The 17,973-nt window shown below is 37.1% G+C and overlaps 1 protein-coding gene across 4 annotated transcripts in view; it reads left to right on the top strand.

Moving 5' to 3' along the window:
- FSIP1 (fibrous sheath interacting protein 1) overlaps nucleotides 1-17,973 on the top strand; it is a 213,914-nt gene that overhangs the window by 54,703 nt on the left and 141,238 nt on the right. For all 4 annotated transcript variants that reach the window (XM_077127425.1, XM_077127427.1, XM_077127424.1 and 1 more), the window contains exons 6-8: nucleotides 3,017-3,115; nucleotides 5,976-6,100; nucleotides 9,648-9,758. In XM_077127425.1, coding sequence (XP_076983540.1) covers nucleotides 3,017-3,115; nucleotides 5,976-6,100; nucleotides 9,648-9,758 — 335 coding nt within the window. The remainder of the gene's footprint in view (nucleotides 1-3,016; nucleotides 3,116-5,975; nucleotides 6,101-9,647; nucleotides 9,759-17,973) is intronic.

Here is a 17,973-nt window from a genome sequence, read left to right as displayed (position 1 = left end):
CATGTACCTTTCCAGACGAGAGAGAAACTTTGACTGTGTTCACCATGTATCCTTCTACTTGAGAGAGAAACCCTGAACTTCATTGGCCTTCTTGAACCAAGGTATCTTTCCCTGGATGCCTTTGATTGGACGTTTCTATAGACTTGTTTTAACTGGGACATTTTCTTGGCCTTAGAACTGTAAATGAGCAACTTATTAAATTCCACTTTTTAAAAGCCATTCCATTTCTGGTATATGGCATTCTGGCAGCTAGCAAACTAGAACACGAGGTATGGAGTGGTCTGTGCAGAGCCTCCTCCCATAGTTCCAGGGGTGACATGGGACAGAGCCCACTTTGCTCTGGGTTTCCCGTTCTCTCTGGGGAGCCCTATTCAAATCCAGGATTTCAACCCCAAGGGAAGAGGTGCCAGGGAGTAGCCTCATACTGTTGTCACTTATGAGGGCTTTAAATCATCCTCTCTGATGCTCTTTTAGATCCTGCCCCCTTTACTATGGTGGCCTTATATTTCTTCCCTAATTTCTTCCCCAGGGAGCAGGAAACTCCTTAAATCACATCCTGGTCTTCCATTTTCATGGCCCTTGTTACAGATTTTGCTGTGTCCTCCAAGCTCTGGCTCTTGATTTCTACAGGGAGACTTTGTTTTTTCAGATAAATATTTCTCAGGTAGTGAGAAGAGGAATTAAAAACTGTTATTTTTAACTAAAATTTTAAGTTAAAATTTCCTTTAAAAGTTTTATTTTGACATAATTTCCAGGTTTAAAAAAAAGTACAAAGAATTCTAGAATACCTTTACCTGGATCCTCCAAATATTAAGTTTACTACGTTGCCTTTATCCTTCTCTCCCCCCGACCCCACACACATGTATACACCTGAACCCAAACACGAGAACACACATAAATCAGGAAATTAACATTAATAAAATGCTGTTTTCAGACCACAGGTTTTATTCATATTCTGCCAATTGCCTCACTAATGTCCTTGATAGCAGGACATTAAATAAAATAAAAAATAAAATAAAACATTTAAAAATCCTGGCTTATGTGTTACATTTAGTGTCAAGTCTTTAGTCTTTCATGACATCAGCATTTTTATAGAGTACAGGTTTGTCATTTTGTAGAGTGGCCCCCACTTTGGGGTTTTCATAATTTCCACATGATTAGATTAGATTCAAGTTATGCTTTTTTTTTTTTACATGGGCAGGCACCGGGAAGGTTATGCATTCTTGGCAGGAATCCCACAGGAGTGATATTGTGTGCTTCAAAGTGCATCATATTCAGAAGCATGTGATGTCTGTTGGTTTGTCCCCACTGGTGATGTTAATTTCAGTCACTTGGTTAAGGTGCTGGCTGCCGTGTTCCTCCATTTTAAAGTTACCATTTTTCCTTTTGTAATGAATGTTATCTTGTGGGGAGATACAGTGAGGCTATTAATACTGTTATTTCTCAGACTTTTACCCACTAGTTTTATCATCCATTGATGATTCTTACCTGAATCAGTCATAGTTACAATGGTTACCAAATGTTTATTTTCTAATTCTATCGTTTCTTCTACATTAGTTAGCTGGGTTTTTGTTGTTGTTGTTTTTTACTGTAAGGAAGGGCTTTCTAAAAGAAGGCTCTTGGAATTCAGAAAATGCTTTTGTTCTCAAAGTCTTCATCATTGCAATTGTGAATGCTTGGCTTTAAAGCTGTCACCCTTGGGACTCAAAGCTGAGCTCTGTTGCATTTGTTCTGTACCCTCTGCATGAGGCACTGAACATGCTGAGGGGGTGGGCGAAGAGCCACAGGGTCATGAGAATAATTTCAGACAAGGAAAGGCCCCTAGCTTAAAATTTCCAAATATTACCTAGCTATAATAATTTTCAGCATTGTCAGTGTTCATATTTTTTGCATGTTTATAGGTATTTAACATAAAATTGAGAGAAATTGTTATTGAAAAGGAATTACCGGAAAAAATAAATATATTAAAAAACAACTAAAAGCATAAATACATTATTATCACTTTAGGCATATGATGTAACTTAAACTGATAATAAAATGTTGCTGAACTGCTGCTGATTTGCTGAGACTTTTATGAATATCTAAGACTCCTAGTAACTAATTAATGGTTGTACCAAAAATTTGAAGTTTGAAAAGAACTTTAAACCTTTCTTCTTTTGAGTTTAAAACCCCCATCCCCTCAAATTACTTCATTAATTGCTTAACTACTCAGCAGAGATGGTGTAAAAATTAACTTTCTAATGCAAGTTCAGATGGTGTTACATTATTATAAATTCCAAATTAAGGTTTTGGAATTGATGAATTTATTTTTAATAGCAAACGTTTTTATATGTTGAATTTGGTGAGATTTGTGTGTTGGGTTTAATATATCCTCTACCTGCTTCTTTTGCTTGTGGGCACTTAATCTGTTTCCAGAGTAGATTGTAGATTGCAAATATACCGTGTTTACATTAGCTAATAGGAGAAGGCAAAAATAAATTACATTGAAACAAAAAAATCGAAAGCCCCAATTTCCTTTCTTTTTTGTGGAAATTAGCCCAAGAGAATAAATCACAGAAGAAGCAAGGTTAGGTTTTACTACTAGGAGTCTCCCAAATTTTCTTTTATCTTAATGACTGATCACATGTGAAATCTGACAGTGTTCACTTTAGGGATCTAAAAGAGAAAAGACTCAGTGAGTTTGTTCTCTGTATTATGAACATTAGAATTTGGATGTATTATCTCTGGAAACTTAATGTGTGATGTTTTAGCACACCGTTGTTATCCTTTTTGCTCTTAAGTTTTAGGAAATAACAGTTTGACTATCTTCTGTTGTTTGTTTCAGTGACTTATCTGTACAATGATGATTGTCATTTCTACTTGGAAGTGATACTGTCTTAATATATTTGTGTGTGTGGAGGAGACTGAGGAATATTGGAGAAAATATTAGATTTGCTCTCTCTTTGTTTACAACTCTCTATAGATAATTCTTTATCTTATTTATGTATATTGAACAGCGATTTTTAAAAATCAACAGGTCTTTCTTGCTATGAGAATGAAGACAGCTTTTTTCCAGTGTTTCACACTCAAGTCCCTCCAGAAAACTATGAAAACCATATAAAGAATGCCAATCAAGGTATCTTTTAATTTTTTTGTGGGTAAGCATATTGTCACAAGGATATACCAGTTGTCTACAAAAAATATTCACAGATGAAATTATTTGGTGTCATTTAATCCAGAGGTCAGTAGAAGTGGATGAGGTTCTAGCTGAAACAAAATTGGCTAAGAGTTGATCATTGTTGAAACCAATTGTTGGGGTTCATTATGCCATTGTTAAACATTGTCAAACATTTTGGATGTTTGAAATTTTACGTATTAAATATTTAAAAAGATAAAATAGCTTTTTTGTTTCTCAAGAGCATATGCTTTGTTGGTCATTGAGAGAGGGACTCAATTCCAAAATCCTAGAGAAGATACTACTGACCTGCTGAGCAAGGGGCCAACCTGGTCCAATCTGCTTATCCAGCCCAGTAAGGCTTGGGGGTCACTGTAAGAACATGGCAGCTCCTGCTGCACCACCACGGGATGTAGGGGAGAAGAGACATTTCTAAAGAGAGAATTCTGGCCAGATAATCCAATGTTTTTTCTGTACAATTTATTAAAGGTACGTTTTGAAGAAACTTCATTATAAACATAGCCAGGGATGTGTTTGAGTTATTTTAATGTATATTTAAGATTTCAACTGAATGAATAACCTCATTTTTTAAAAACTTTTTTTTACTGTATAATATATATATATAAAGCAAAGAAAGAAAAAAAGCAATAGTTTTCAAACACTCTTCAACAAGTAGTTACAGGACAGATCCCAGAGTTTGTCATAGGCTACCATACCATCATCTCAGATTTTTCCTTCTAGTTGCTCCAGAATATAGGAGGCTAGAAGGAATAAATATTTTTTTATCATTACAATCAAACTTTTCTTTTTTTGTGAAAAAAATAACATATATATAAAATAGCAGTAAATTTCAAGGCATAGCACAACTGGTTGTAGTACAGATTTCAGAGTTTGGTATGTGTTATAATTCTACAATTCTAGTTTTTTACTTCTAGCTGCTCTAAGATACTGGAAACTAAAAGAAAAATCAGTTTAATGATTCAGCAATCATATTTGTTTGTTAAACCCTACCTTCTCTGTATAACTCCACCATCACCTTTAATCTTGCTATCCCACTCTATAGGAGTATTTGGGGCTATGGCCATTCTAACTTTTTCATGTTGGAAGGGGCTATCAATAATATGGGGTAGGGAGGTGAAACTAGCTGATCTTCTGGAGAGGCTGGGCCCTCTAGGTTTCAGGACTTACCTTGTTCAGGGACCCACCTGGAGATAAAGGTTTCTGGAAAGTTACACTAGTGCATAGAAACTTGGTAGAATCTTATATATTGCCCTAGGTGTATTTTAGGATTGGCTGGAATGGTTTTGGTTAATGTTTGGCAAATTATGATAGGTAGCAATGTCTAACTGAAGCTTGTGTAAGAGTGACCTCCAGCACAGTAGCCTCTTGAGTCTTTTTGAACTCTCTCAGCCACTGATACTTTATTAGTTACACTTCTTTTCCTCCTTTCATTCAGGATGGAATTGTTAATCCCATGGTGCCAGGGCCAGACTCACCCCTGGGAATTATCTCCCACGACGCCAGGGAGACTTTCACCCCTGGATTAAATCCCATATTTTAACTTAAAAGGTTATATGCAATTTAAATTATGGGGAAAAATTTTAATTATGTACCTAAGGTGGTCACATACCAACAAAATAACTCATACTTTAACTGTTGCTAGTGGATTTAAAAAGAAAATTATTCTTAACACACAACTTCTCTAATAAAGAAAAATGTGTGGGTTGGTTAAAAAAATAAAACCCCAATTATAAAGCACAGATTTATTTGTCTAGAAATTTATAACCTAAATTTGAGTGAAAGATTTTTTTCAGGGTGTTTGGAAAGAATTTAAATCCAGAGATCTTATTCTTTTCCTAGTTTTTGCTATTGTCATAAAAAATTTTTCCTTATTGATTAGATCTGTATAGAATTAATGATAATTTGCTATAAATACATCAAAGGGCTAGTTCCCTTAATCCTTTTTACTGAGGTAAAATGCTTTTATAAAATAAAGGTAAATTTAAGTAAGCCTTTTCTGGATTGAGCTACTTTTGTGGACTTTGATGTAGCAATTTATTCCATTTTGTAGAGTGGATTCCTTTTACCATTTAAGGGGATTCTTCCTCTTTATGCATATTTTGGAGCTTTAATGAAGGGTTTCGATGATCTTGTTTTAAAAACTTTAAATGTGATTAGAGTGAAAACAGGATCTTTAATAAAGGAATTAAGAGTACAGTATTTTTCTTCCCTTTGATTTGAACACTCAGGGACTGAACCTCTCTGAGGTTTATTCAAGCCTCTTATGAAAGGTTGTGAGAAGCTGACAACTGTGTGGGACTGTAGAAGCTTGTGCAAATGGAATGTAGAACATCCAGGACATTTATCCCTAGTTCTTGCTTAAAAGAAAGATGTGAACAAATAGTTTATTGTTCGTACAGGGTGATGGCAAATTAATAGAATAGTTGGAAATGACTCCAGTCTTTAGGGAAAGTTTTGTGTCATAAAAAGACTAAAATAACATATATTTGAAAATCCTTGTAATATCAGAGAGTTCTTCACATGTATCACTTGGAGTTCTTTTCATATTTTCCCAGTGAGTTAACAGCAAGAAGTTTGGTACATGATAACTTGAATAACAAAAATTTTATGAGGACTTCATTGGAAGTTATGGTGGTACATTTATCCTAAGATTAAATCTCCATATATTAGATTTCTGGATCTCTGGATCTGAAATTTTTATGTGTTTTACTTCTTATATATTTTAATATATGCTTAAAATGAATTTTTAGCATAATTAACAATTATAATTGTGAAAAATTGTGAACTTTTTAAATATTAGATTTTACCTATGATGTGGAAAGAAATAAGTCCTTGATCAAAGCAGAAAAGAAACCTTCTTCAAATACAGACAAGATTGATCTCAGGGGTAAACACAACCAGGATTTTATTAAGAGAAACATTGAGGTATGTACTCAAAAATTCAGAAACCAGAATGTGGAACTAAGTTAATTGTGAAAATCATAATAGTTGTGTTCAGTGTCCTTAAATATTTTTGACCATAATATAGGTAGACATGATTGAAACAGTGTATATAACTGAAAGAAAACATATTTAAAACAGTATGTATAACTGAAAGAAAAGTTTCATGAATCAAAACTTTTCTTCATTAACATTTCATGCATTCTGTTTTCCATTCCCTTCCCTCCCCTCCCCATCCCCTCCCCTCCCCTCCCCTCCCCTCCCCTCCCCTCCCCTCCCTTCCCCTACCATTCTATTCTTTCCTATCTTATCCTATCCATTCTGTCTTACCCCTTTAAAATATGCTGGTTGCAACTCAGTTCTTTTACTTTACTATCCACAAATGAATCTAGGACTTCCAAATTGAAAAGACATTTATTTAGCTAATAGCCGTGGACAATGTTCCAAAAATTTTAAATTTCTATTACTGTGATCTTTAGCTCTCTTTGATTCCTTTCATAACTTCCGTTCTTTTTGTATTCATCTGTCATTTTCCTGATTTCCTTTAGTTCTTTGTCCATGTTTTCCCTTAGCCCTTTAAACATATTTAGGACAACTTGAAAAAAATCTTTGTTGGGAATGTTCCAGTTCTGATCCTCCTCACTGATGATTTCTAATGCGTTAATCTCCTTTGCCTGAGATATTGCTTCCAGTTTCTCTGTGTATTTTGTAACCTTCTTTCTTTTCTTTTCTTTTAAGATTTTAATGCATTTTATTGAGGTATTTTATGTATTTACATATCATATAATCATCCAAAATGTGCAGTTAGTAGTTCACAGTATCTTCATATAGCTATACATTCATCATCACAATTGATTTTTTAATATTTTCACTACTCCAAAAAAATAAAAATAAGAATGAAAGTAAAAATAAGAGTAAAAAAGAACACACAAAACATCCCCTGCCCCCCATTCCTCCCTATTCTTTCTTTCTTTATTTTGTCTTTTTTTTTTTACTTGTTCATCTGTCCAAACACTGGATAAAGAGATTGGCAGTCATAAGGTTTTCACAATCCCATGGTCACACTTTAAATACTCTCTGGTTATTCAGTCATCTTAAAGAGTCAAGGCTATTAGATTACAATTTCAACAGTTTCAGATATTTCCCTGTAGCTACTCCAATATACCAAAAATGAAAGGGATTTCTATATGCTGTATAAAAATAATCTTCAGAATGAGTATTTGAAATCTCTCAGCTCCTGAAACTTAATTTTGTTTCATTTCTCTTCCCCCTTTTGATCAAGAAGTCTTTCTCACTCCCACAATGCCAGGACCAGGATCGTTTCTTGAAGTCATGTCCCAAGGTGCCAGAGAGTTTATACCCCTGGAATCATGTCCTATGTATGGGAGAGGGCAGTGAGTTCATCTGCTGAGTTGGCTTAGTGGGAGATGCCATATCTGAGCAAGAAATGTGACCTTTTTTTGAAACCATGACTTTTGATTTTTTTTCTCTGCTTCCTGCATTTTTCAGCCCATGCGCATGCTTTGTGATGAACTAACGGGTCAGTCATCTGACGGAAAAGGATGATCACTCTGGAGGGACAGTTAGCTCCAATATCTCAGCAGAAAGATCTACTCAGAAAGAGAAGTTTTAGAAGGCAATGAACTAAACTGTGAAATCTAATACGACCTGCCAAGCAAGAAGAGATTAACTCTCAGTACAGGCCATTGTAAAATTCAGAGTTTATTCAGAGTAGTACTATATTTGGTGATCTGGTTTAGTCCAGTAACACTATTAAGTGTGAATTAAACCAGGCCACATGGCTCAGTAAGCCATCTCACTCCCATTTACCTTCAGTTACTGTTAGAAGAGTCTGAATCAAAGGGTTTGGATGGTAGCAAGAGGACTTTAGCTTCCATAACCCCTATCAACTACCTTATGCCACCCCCAAAAGTATCAGTATCTTCTTTTTCCCATTCTTAAACTTTTTATTTGGAAATAATCTCAAACTTACAGGGAAGTTGCAATAATAACACAAAACCCAAATAAAGAATTCCAACATAATCCCTCCCACCCAGAAACCTAGATCCAACGACTTTTAGCATTGTGCTGCATTTGCTATATCATTTATCTATCCATCTATTTACGTATGTCTGTCTGTCTATGTATTTATCTATGTATTTTCTAGGTGAGTGTAGGCTGTATACATCATGCTTCTTGAATACTTAATACCTCCAGGTACATTTCTTTCTTTTTTTAAAATTTATTTTATTTATTAAACATAACAACATATAAACACAAATGTTCTTACCATGTAACTTTTGATATTTTAATGTGATATCATGGGAATTGAGACTCTGAGGCATCCGTTCTTTGAACTTGTATCCAGCTAGTGTTATGATACACTTTTCCTTGAATGCCAAGAACTAACAACAAAAAAAGATAGAAAACACTTTTTCCAGTTTTTGCAGTTTGATCTGTGCAAGTACTCTCCTTTAGGGTTTATCCATATAAAGAGTTTAGAGAATAGCTTCAGGTCAAAGTGTTGGAGTCTCCCTGATCCATTCTGTGCAAGTGTCTTGTTTTGGGCATATGCATGGAGCCCTAGGAATTCCCCTATTTATGTGATTATGAATGTCTCTTCTTACCTAGGAAACAGTTTCCTTGTAGGATATTGTATATCCTATAGCCAGTAATACCTTGCCCCAGTTCACACTACTTGACTTTCCCCACAGCCATTTGTAGGAGAGCTCTGTGAACTGTCTTCTCCATACAGGGAATGGTGAGTCATTCAGACCACCACCACACAGATTAGGCTTGACATACATATTCCCAGTATGTGCATGAGGGTTTCTGTGCTCCCTCTGGAATAGGGACCAGGGATCTGCACTGGGAGTGGGGGATGGCTCTGCGCTGAGCCTGGAGGGGTGGGGGAGGGGCTAGCCAGGGTGTCATGTGAGACTACCACTTATAAGTATTCTTTTTTCTTGATTTAGTGCTTCCCTTATTACCACAGTCCTTTAACAGTTTTCTGCAGCTTTGGGAAAGATGTTTCTGCTAGTTCTTGCTAGTTGTTCAAAGCTTCTGTGGAGAATGGAACCCCGAAGCTTTTCAGTCTGACCTCTTCAGCCAACAAATAGGTTTTTTTTTTTTTGCATGGGCAGGCACCAGGAATCGAATCCCGGTCTCCAGCATGGCAGGCAAGAACTCTGCCTGTTGAGCCACTGTGGTCTGCCCCACAAATAGGTTTTTGCAGTGATATATATTACATAAAAAGCGGTCCACAACTGCCTGTGCTGTATTTTTTTTACATAAAATGTTTGTTATAGTGGTGAACATGAGGGTCTGCTTAAAGTAGCGATGGCTCTGCTTACGGAATGCACCTTTAACAAAAATTTGGCATAAAATAAAATTACTTAGCATGTTTAAAATGCCTAATCTCACAGAATTTACCTTAGTGTATCTGCATTGTGGAAGGCTCAAGTCCCATTTTTATTTCTTGAACAATGTCTTGCTTTGATTATTTAATGTTTTCTATTAATACCTTCTGTAGTTGGCCAAGGATTCAGGAAACCCAGTGGTTATGATTGATAAAGAGAAGAAAAGGCTGACTGAACTTTTGAAGGACTTAGATGATGGAGACTCTGGGCTTTCAAGTTCTGAGGTATGTAGACTGATATTCTATGATTCTACCCTTCGTAACTTTGATTTAAAAATCATGTTATTGACCCATTATCACAATTTTCCAGATTATGGGAAAAGATTCTTGACTTAAAAAAGTCTTTTTTACTAGTTGATTTTTTAAAACGTTTTTTATTATGTCATATAACATATATACAAAAAAGCAATAAATTTCAAAGTACGTTGAATAGAACAGATTTTAGTTTGGTATGGGTTATTGTTCCAAGATTTTTACATTTTCCTTCTAGTTGGGAGGCTAAAAGAAATATCAATATAATGATTCAGCACTGAAATTTATTTGTTAAATCCTAAGTTTTCTGTTATAACTCCTCTTTCTCCTTTGATCCTTCTCCCAGTCTGTATGGGTATTTGGGGTCTGCGCATTCTAACTTTTTTTGTGTGTGAAAAACAACATATATACAAAAAAAAAGCAATACATTTCAAAGCACATCACAGCAATTAGTTATAGAACAGATTTCAGAGTTTGTATGGGTTATAATTTCACAATTTTAGGTTTTACTTCTAGCTGCTCTAAGATACTGGAGACTAAAAGAAATATCAATATAATGATTCAGCAGTCATACTCATTTGTTAAACCCTATCTTCTCTGTATAACTCCACCATCACCTTTGAAATTTCTCACACTCTTTAGGGGTATTTGGGCTTTGCCCATTCTAACTTTTTAGAAGGGGCTATCAATAATATGGGATAAGGGGATGAACTAGTTGATTTTCTGGAGAGGCTGGCCCCTCTACATTTTAGGACTTATCTGAGGACCCATTTGGAGATTTTAGATTCCTGGAAAGTTACCCTAGTGCATGGAACCTCTGTAGAATTTTATATAATGACCTAGGTGTTCTTTAGGATTGGCAGGAATGGTTTTAGTTGGGGTTTGGCAAGTTATCATAGGTAGCACTGTCTAACTGAATTGTGTGTAAGATTGACCTCCGGGGTAGCCTCTTAACTCTTTTAGAAATTGATTTTTATTGAGGTTTTCTTGGCCAATTCGTTATCAACTCTGTAATGATTATTTTATGCCATTGTAAAAGTGTTCATCACAACAATCACCTCTGCCTATGTTGTAACAGGTTTAGCCACTGATGGCGTATTGATGCATTCCTCTTTATCTTTTTACTTTGGCCATTTCTTATTATCCATAAACTGGTTTCATGATATTTTAGTGTAGTAGTCTTCAGTCATCCTAAAGAACACCATCCTGCACCTGTCCAGTTGCCCACTTAACCTTAGAGTTCCCTGAAGAGTCTAGGGGAAGTGCGGGCTGAGCCTGAGGAGGGGAGCAGCATGTAATCCGGAGGGCAAAGGCGGGTATTTATAGGGCCTGGGCAGGTAACATAAGGAGTGCAGTGGTCCAGTGTTTGCACTTGCTTGCATACTACACTAAATTTGTAGCAATGTTCTCTACTTCCACAAAGAAATACACATTCTCAGTTTCCTTGAAGCACTTAGCCCTGCTGCCTTGTTTTAATTCCCCTATATTAAATATAGAAATGACATGTGTGGTAGTTAGATTCAGCTGTCAACTTGGCCAGGTGAAGGCACCTAGTTCTGCTGCTGTGGATTTGAGCCAATGGTACGTGAACCTCATCTGTTGCTGATTACATTTGCAGTCAGCTAGGAGGCATACCTGCTGTAATAAATGACGCTTGACTTAATTGGCTGGTACTTAAATGAGAGAGCACAACGTAGCACAGACCAAGCAGCTCAGCATACCTCATCTCAGCACTCGCAGCTCAGCCCAGGCCTTTGGAGGTGCAGAAAGGAATCACCCCGGGGGAAAGTTGTTGGAACCCAGAGGCCTGGAGGAAAGGCCAGCAGAGACCATCCTGTGCCTTCCCACATAAGAAAGAACCTCAGTGGAAAGTTAACTGCCTTTCCTCTGAAGAACTAACAAGATAAATCCCCTTTTATTAAAAGCCAATCCGTCTCTGGTGTGTTGCATTCTGGCAGCTAGCAAACTAGAACAACATGATACAGTGAGTGCTGCTGGCACCCTGCCCAGATCTCCTTTTCCGGGCACCCGCTGTGCATTCATCTCCCTGCCCCTGAGCTAAGGGATACACAGCTGCTGCCTTCCGTGGAAATTGCCCTAGGCTAAATGAGAGCTGAATAGTCCAGCAGCTTAGACCCCTCACCTCAAGGTGACATTAACTCCGTGGTGCCGTTTGTTCTCCTGAGCTTCCTCAGAGACTGGACTAAAACTGATGTTCATCTGGAACCCTAAACTTGCTTGGCTTTCTTCCTTTGCCCTAGCCTGCTTCCTTTATGCCCCTTTACCTGAAAGCACTCCCCCAATAAGCCACCTGAAGAAGAAACCCTGTCTCAGGCTCCTGGTCTAGGGAACTCATCAAGATACATAGGTTTAGATGATGGTTTTGACTCTAGGTACAAAAGCATGCATGATGCATGTGGCCAGTAGGAGAGTACAGAGGGAGCCCACAGTCAGCATCAGCTGCTGCCCAGGGCTGCCAGGAGCTTCCAATATTTTTTAAAAAAATTTTTATTAATTAAAAAATTACAAGAAACACAAACATTCCCAACACATACACTCAACAATTCACAGTATCATCACATAATTGCATATTCATCATCATGATCGTTTCCCAGAGCATTAGCATCAATTCAGAAAAAGAAATAAAAAGACAACAGAAAAATATAACAAACAGAAAAAAATTTTTTTACATACCATAGCCCTTACTGATCCCTTTCATTGATCACTAGCATTTCAAACTAAATCTATTTTAACATTTGTTCCCCCTATTATTTATTTTTATTCCATCTGTTTAGTCTCATCTGTTGACAAGGTAGATAAAAGGAGCATCAGACACAAGGGTTTCACAATCACACAGTCACAATGTGAAAGCTATATCCTTATACAATCATCATCAAGAAACATGGCTACTGGAACACAGCTCTACATTTTCAGGCAGTTCCCTCCAGCCTCTCCATTACATCTTGGATAACAAGGTGGTATCTACTTAATGCATAAGAATAACCTCCAGGATAACCTCTCGACTCTGTTTGGAATCTCTCAGCCATTGACACTTTGTCTCATTTCACTCTTCCCCCTTTTGGCCGAGAAGGTTTTCTCAATCCCTTGATGCTGGATCTCAGCTCATTCTAGAGTTTTTCTCAATCCCTTGATGCTGAATCTCAGCTCATTCTTGGATTTCTGTCCCACGCTGCCAGGAAGATCCACATCCTTGGTAGTCGTATCCCACGTAGACGGGGGTGGTGGTGGTGGTGGTGAGTCTGCTTGCTGTGTTGCCTGGAGAGAGAGGCCACATCTGAGCAACAAAAGAGGTTCTCTTGGGGGTGACTCGTAGGCTTAATTTTAAGTAGGCTTGACCTATCTCCTGTGGGGTTAAGTTTCATGTGAACAAACCCCAAGACTGGGGGCTCAGCCTATAGCTTTGGTTGTCCACACTGCTTGTGAGAATATCAGGAATTCAACTTGGGGAAGTTGAGTTTTCCTCCATTCTCACCATTCCCTGAAGGGGACTTTGCAAATACTTTTCCACTCACTGATCAAATCACTCTGAGATTCATCCAGGCATCACCTGGACAAACCAACAAAATCTCATGTCCTATACAAAGTTCCATGTACTTAAGGTGTTCAATCAACTATCTACATAAATTATATTAGGAGATGCACTAGTCAAAGTATAGATTTGTACTGAATAAACATTTTTTGCTTTAGTCTCACACATTAGTTGAAATTTTAAAATATTAAGTACCATCTATTTTCAGCACACTGCAGTAATGACATTCTTTTGTTCTTCCTCATGTAAAAACATTTTTTAAATTTGCACATTTAGTCACTATCATTATACACTCTAGGCATTCCTAGATTATACCATCTCAATCTTTATTGTCTATCTTTCCTTGTGATTTCATTTATGCCCCAGCCCTCCTCCCTCTATCATTCTCATATGCAGCTTCATTCAGTGTTTTAACATAATTATATTACAGTTAGGTAATATTGTGCTGTCCATTTCTGAGTTTTTATATTCAGTCCTGTTGCACAATCTGTATCCCTTCAGCTCCAATTACCCAATATCTTACCCTATTTCTATCTCCTGATAGTCTCTGTTACCAACGAAATATTCCAAGTTTATTCACTAATGTCAGCTCATATCAGTGAGACCATACAGTATTTGTCCTTTTGTTTCTGGCTGATCACACTCAGCATAATGTCCTTAAGGTCCATTCATGTTGTTATATACTTCATAACTTTATTCTGTCTTACAGCTGCATAATATTCCATCTTATGCAAATGTCACAGTTTGTTTAGCCAGCTGTCTGTTGATGGACATTTTGGCTGTTTCCATCTCTTGATAATTGTTAATAATGCTGCTGTAAACATTGGTGTGTAAATGTCCATTTGTGTCCTTGGCCTCATGTCCTTTGAATAGAGATAGCATATAGATGGGTCCTGTTTTTTAACCCATTCTGCCAGACTATGTCTTTTGATTGGAGAGTTTGATCCATTAACATTCAGTGTTATTACTGCATGGGTAGTACTTTCTTCTACTATTTTGCCTCTGGATTTTATATGTCATATCTAATTTTCCTTCTTTTTACCTTTACTCATAGTCTTCCTTTCTACGCTCTTCTCCACACCTCTCTCCTCTGTCTTCGTATCTGTCTCTAGTGTTCCCTTTAGTATTTCTTGCAGAGCTGGTCTCTTGGTCACAAATTCTCTCAGTGATTTTTTGTCTGAAAATGTTTTAATTTCTCCCTCATTTTTGAAGGACAGTTTTGCTGGATATAGAATTCTTGGTTGGCAGTTTTTCTCTTTTAATAATTTAAATATATTATCCCACTGTCTTCTCGCCTCCATGGTTTCTGCTGAGAGATCTGTGCATAGTCTTATTGGGCTTCCCTTGTATGTGATGGATTGCTTTTCTCTTTCTGCTTTCAAGATCCTCTCTTTCTCTGACCTCTGACATTCTGATTATTGAATGTCTTGGAGTATGTCTATTTGGATCTATTCTCTTTGGGGTACGCTGCACTTCTTGGATCTGTAATTTTAAGTCTTTCTTAAGAGTTGGAAAATTTTCAGTGATAATTTCCTCCGTTAGTTTTTCTCCTCCTTTTCCCTTCTCTTCTCCTTCTGGGACACCCACAGCACGTATATTCATGTGCTTCATATTGTCTTTCAATTTCCTGAGTCCCTGCTCATATTTTTCCATTTTTTTTCCTGTTTCTTGTCGGATTTCAGATGTTCCATCCTCCAGTTCAGAAATCCTATGTTCGGTCTCTCGAAATCTACCATTGTAGGTTTCCATTGTTTTTTTATCTCTTCTACTGTGTCTTTCATTCCCATAAGTTCTGTGATTTGTTTTTTCAGACTTTCAGTTTCTTCTTTTTGTTCTTTCCTTGCCTTCTTTATATCCTCCCTCAATTCATTGATTTGGTTTTTGATGAGGTTTTCCATGTCTGCTCGCACGTTCTGAATTAATTGTTTCAGCTCCTGTATCTCATTTGAATTGTTGGTTTGTTCCTTTGACTGGGCCATATCTTCAGTTTTCCTAGTGTGATTTGTTATTTTTTGCTGGCGTCTAGGCATTTAATTACCTTAATTAGTTTATTCTGGAGATTGCTTTCACTTCTTTTATCTAGGGTTTTCTTGCTGGATGAATTTGTTGTCTACTGTTCTTTGACATTCTTTTCAGCTTTATTTGGACCTTTAGCTTAAGTTTTGTTTAACAGAGGAGAATTTTTCAGTTCTTGTTTTCTTGTTTCTTGCTCTGCTTGTGTGGTGCCTTCCCCCCACACACACTTAGGAGGGTCTACTTAGATATTATAGACCCCAGCCAGATTTTCCCAGACCAAATTGGCCTCCTATTAGGAGGAAAGAGTCACCTGCATTGGTTTTCCCTGAGGGTGAGACCCGGCAGGTTGAAAGACTTTCCCGTGAAGTCTCTGGACTGTTTTTCTTATCCTGCCCAGTATGTGGCACTTGTCTGCCTGCAGGTCCCACCAGCATAAGGTGATGCGGTACCTTTAACTTTGGCAGACTCTCCCTGCTGGGGGCGTGGTGGAGACAGAGGAGAGGTTGTAGGCTGGTTTTAATGGCTTCAAATTACCAAGCCCTGGTGTCTGAATTCCTTGATGGAGAGATTCTACCTGGGTGGGGCTTCACCCTCCCCTGGGGAAGGCACAGGCTCCAGATAAGCCCCCAAAAGAGCTCACTTCTGCCTATGCCTGGGGCAATTACAGCCTGAAAAGTCCTACAGCTTTATCCAGAGGCAGTCAAGCCTTTGTAGATACACAGCCACAAAAACCTGTTTCCTTCTTTTTTTTTTTTCCCCTTTTTGTGTCAGTCCTGCCCCCTTGGCGCCGGGGCAAAAATGAGCAACCTCCACTTTGATCAGGTTCCCTAAGCTGGAGGCCTATTTTTAGTAGTCAGAATTTGTTAATTAGTTCCACAATTGGCATTTGATTGTGCCCAGTCCCTGCTGCTGGTAAAGTTCTTTCCTTTTCCCTCTGGGAAGCTGCCTGTGGGGGAGGGGCGCTGACCGCCGCAGCTTTGGAAACTCGTGGTTCTGGGGGGCTTGCAGCCGGTCTAGCTGGTCCAGACTGGGATATGCTGTGTGTCTGGTCACTGACGTGTCCCCAGGAGCTGTTCTGTACTGTTTCTGGTTATTTAGTAGTTGTTCTGGAGGACAAACTAAAATGCGCACGTTGTTAAGCTGCCATGTTGACCCGGAAACAGGAGCTTCCAATTTTTCATGAGAAGCTAGAAAATTAGATTTTTTTTGTGTGAAACATTTCCATTTTTAAATATTGGCAACTGATACCCTTAAAAAAAGTTCTGTAAGAGCAACAAAATACCAAACCCAAACAGAAGCACATCTTCAGAACATCACAGTTTACAACCTCTAAATAATCTTTTTTGAGATGATGAGGAATGAGTGGGGATTGCATACAGGAATTAATCATAGTGTTGCATTGCCTGGGCTAATAGGGTTGCCCAGGAAGGTCTCCTCCCAATCCGGAGGACAGACAAGCTACTTTCTTTAGTATTTGATGTGTTTTGCGAAGTAGGAACAAGGTTTGGGCAAGGCAAATTGCTAAAAGCCCACATAATTCTAGGATATTTTAATTTTATTGATTCATAGCAGTTTGCTTATTAACCAAATCTAAGGTAACAGTAAGAATTACAGGACCTAGGTTTTTTGTGTTAGTTCTGAAATTGGGCAGATGTGATGGATCTTCTTTATATAGCCTAGGAATGCTTTACTGACAAATGTTTATTTTTAATATTGCCTCTTACAGATTATTAGTATTTATGGGGCATATTTTGTTTTATTTAATTTTATTATTTTAAACTCTTTATTTTATTCAACTCTATTTTAAATTCTTCTCTATCATTTAGCTTTAGGTAGCCCTTTTACAATAAATCCAATTTTTTGGATTTTTGTTGTTGCTTTTTGTGTCTTTACCTTTTGTTATTATTTTATTATCCTTTATATTTTAATGGGGATATTTAATTTATTCATATTTACTATGACCACTGATAATTTTGGATGTTTTCCTGACATCCTATTTTATATTTTATTATATATATATATATATATATATATATATATAGTGTTTTCTTCATCTCGTTCTCCTTCTCTGATTTTTGCTGGGTTGATCAAGTTTTCTGACTGGTTTTTCCTTCTAGTGGTTTGGAAATTTGGTATCTTGTTTCTGATTTGATACTGTGTGCTCTCAAATTCTTTAAAAAAAACATTTAAATGTATATTTTCTATTCAACTCTATTAGTCTCTAAAATCTCATATCTTAGCAAGACAGGATCTTTGGTATGCTTTCAGTTCTCCTTTCATCCCCTTTCCTCAACTCTAGAATGTTTCAAAATCATCTGAAATTTTAGTTCTAGAATATTGCAGAATTTTACCTTTAAAAACAGTATGCCTTTTATATTTTAGGAATCTTTTTCAACAGTAACTACAATTTTGTAGCCTCATTATTAACAGTTTATTTGTACTCAACTAGTTGTTTGTGTAAATTATTTTTCTTGAACTTTTTCCCTGGAATTTCTTAAATTTTTTTTCCCAAGAAATGATATTATGTGGATAATTTTTCAAATGTTTTCCTATCCCCAAATGCATTTATTTTTCCCTCATTTGAATGAGAGCTGCCAATGGTGGAGTCTCACTGTTCCTGCT

The sequence above is a fragment of the Tamandua tetradactyla genome, chromosome 14 (assembly GCF_023851605.1).
Source record: "Tamandua tetradactyla isolate mTamTet1 chromosome 14, mTamTet1.pri, whole genome shotgun sequence".
Taxonomy (NCBI): domain Eukaryota; kingdom Metazoa; phylum Chordata; class Mammalia; order Pilosa; family Myrmecophagidae; genus Tamandua; species Tamandua tetradactyla.
Note: the sequence above shows the minus strand (reverse complement) of the source record. Positions and strands in the feature narration are given on the sequence as shown.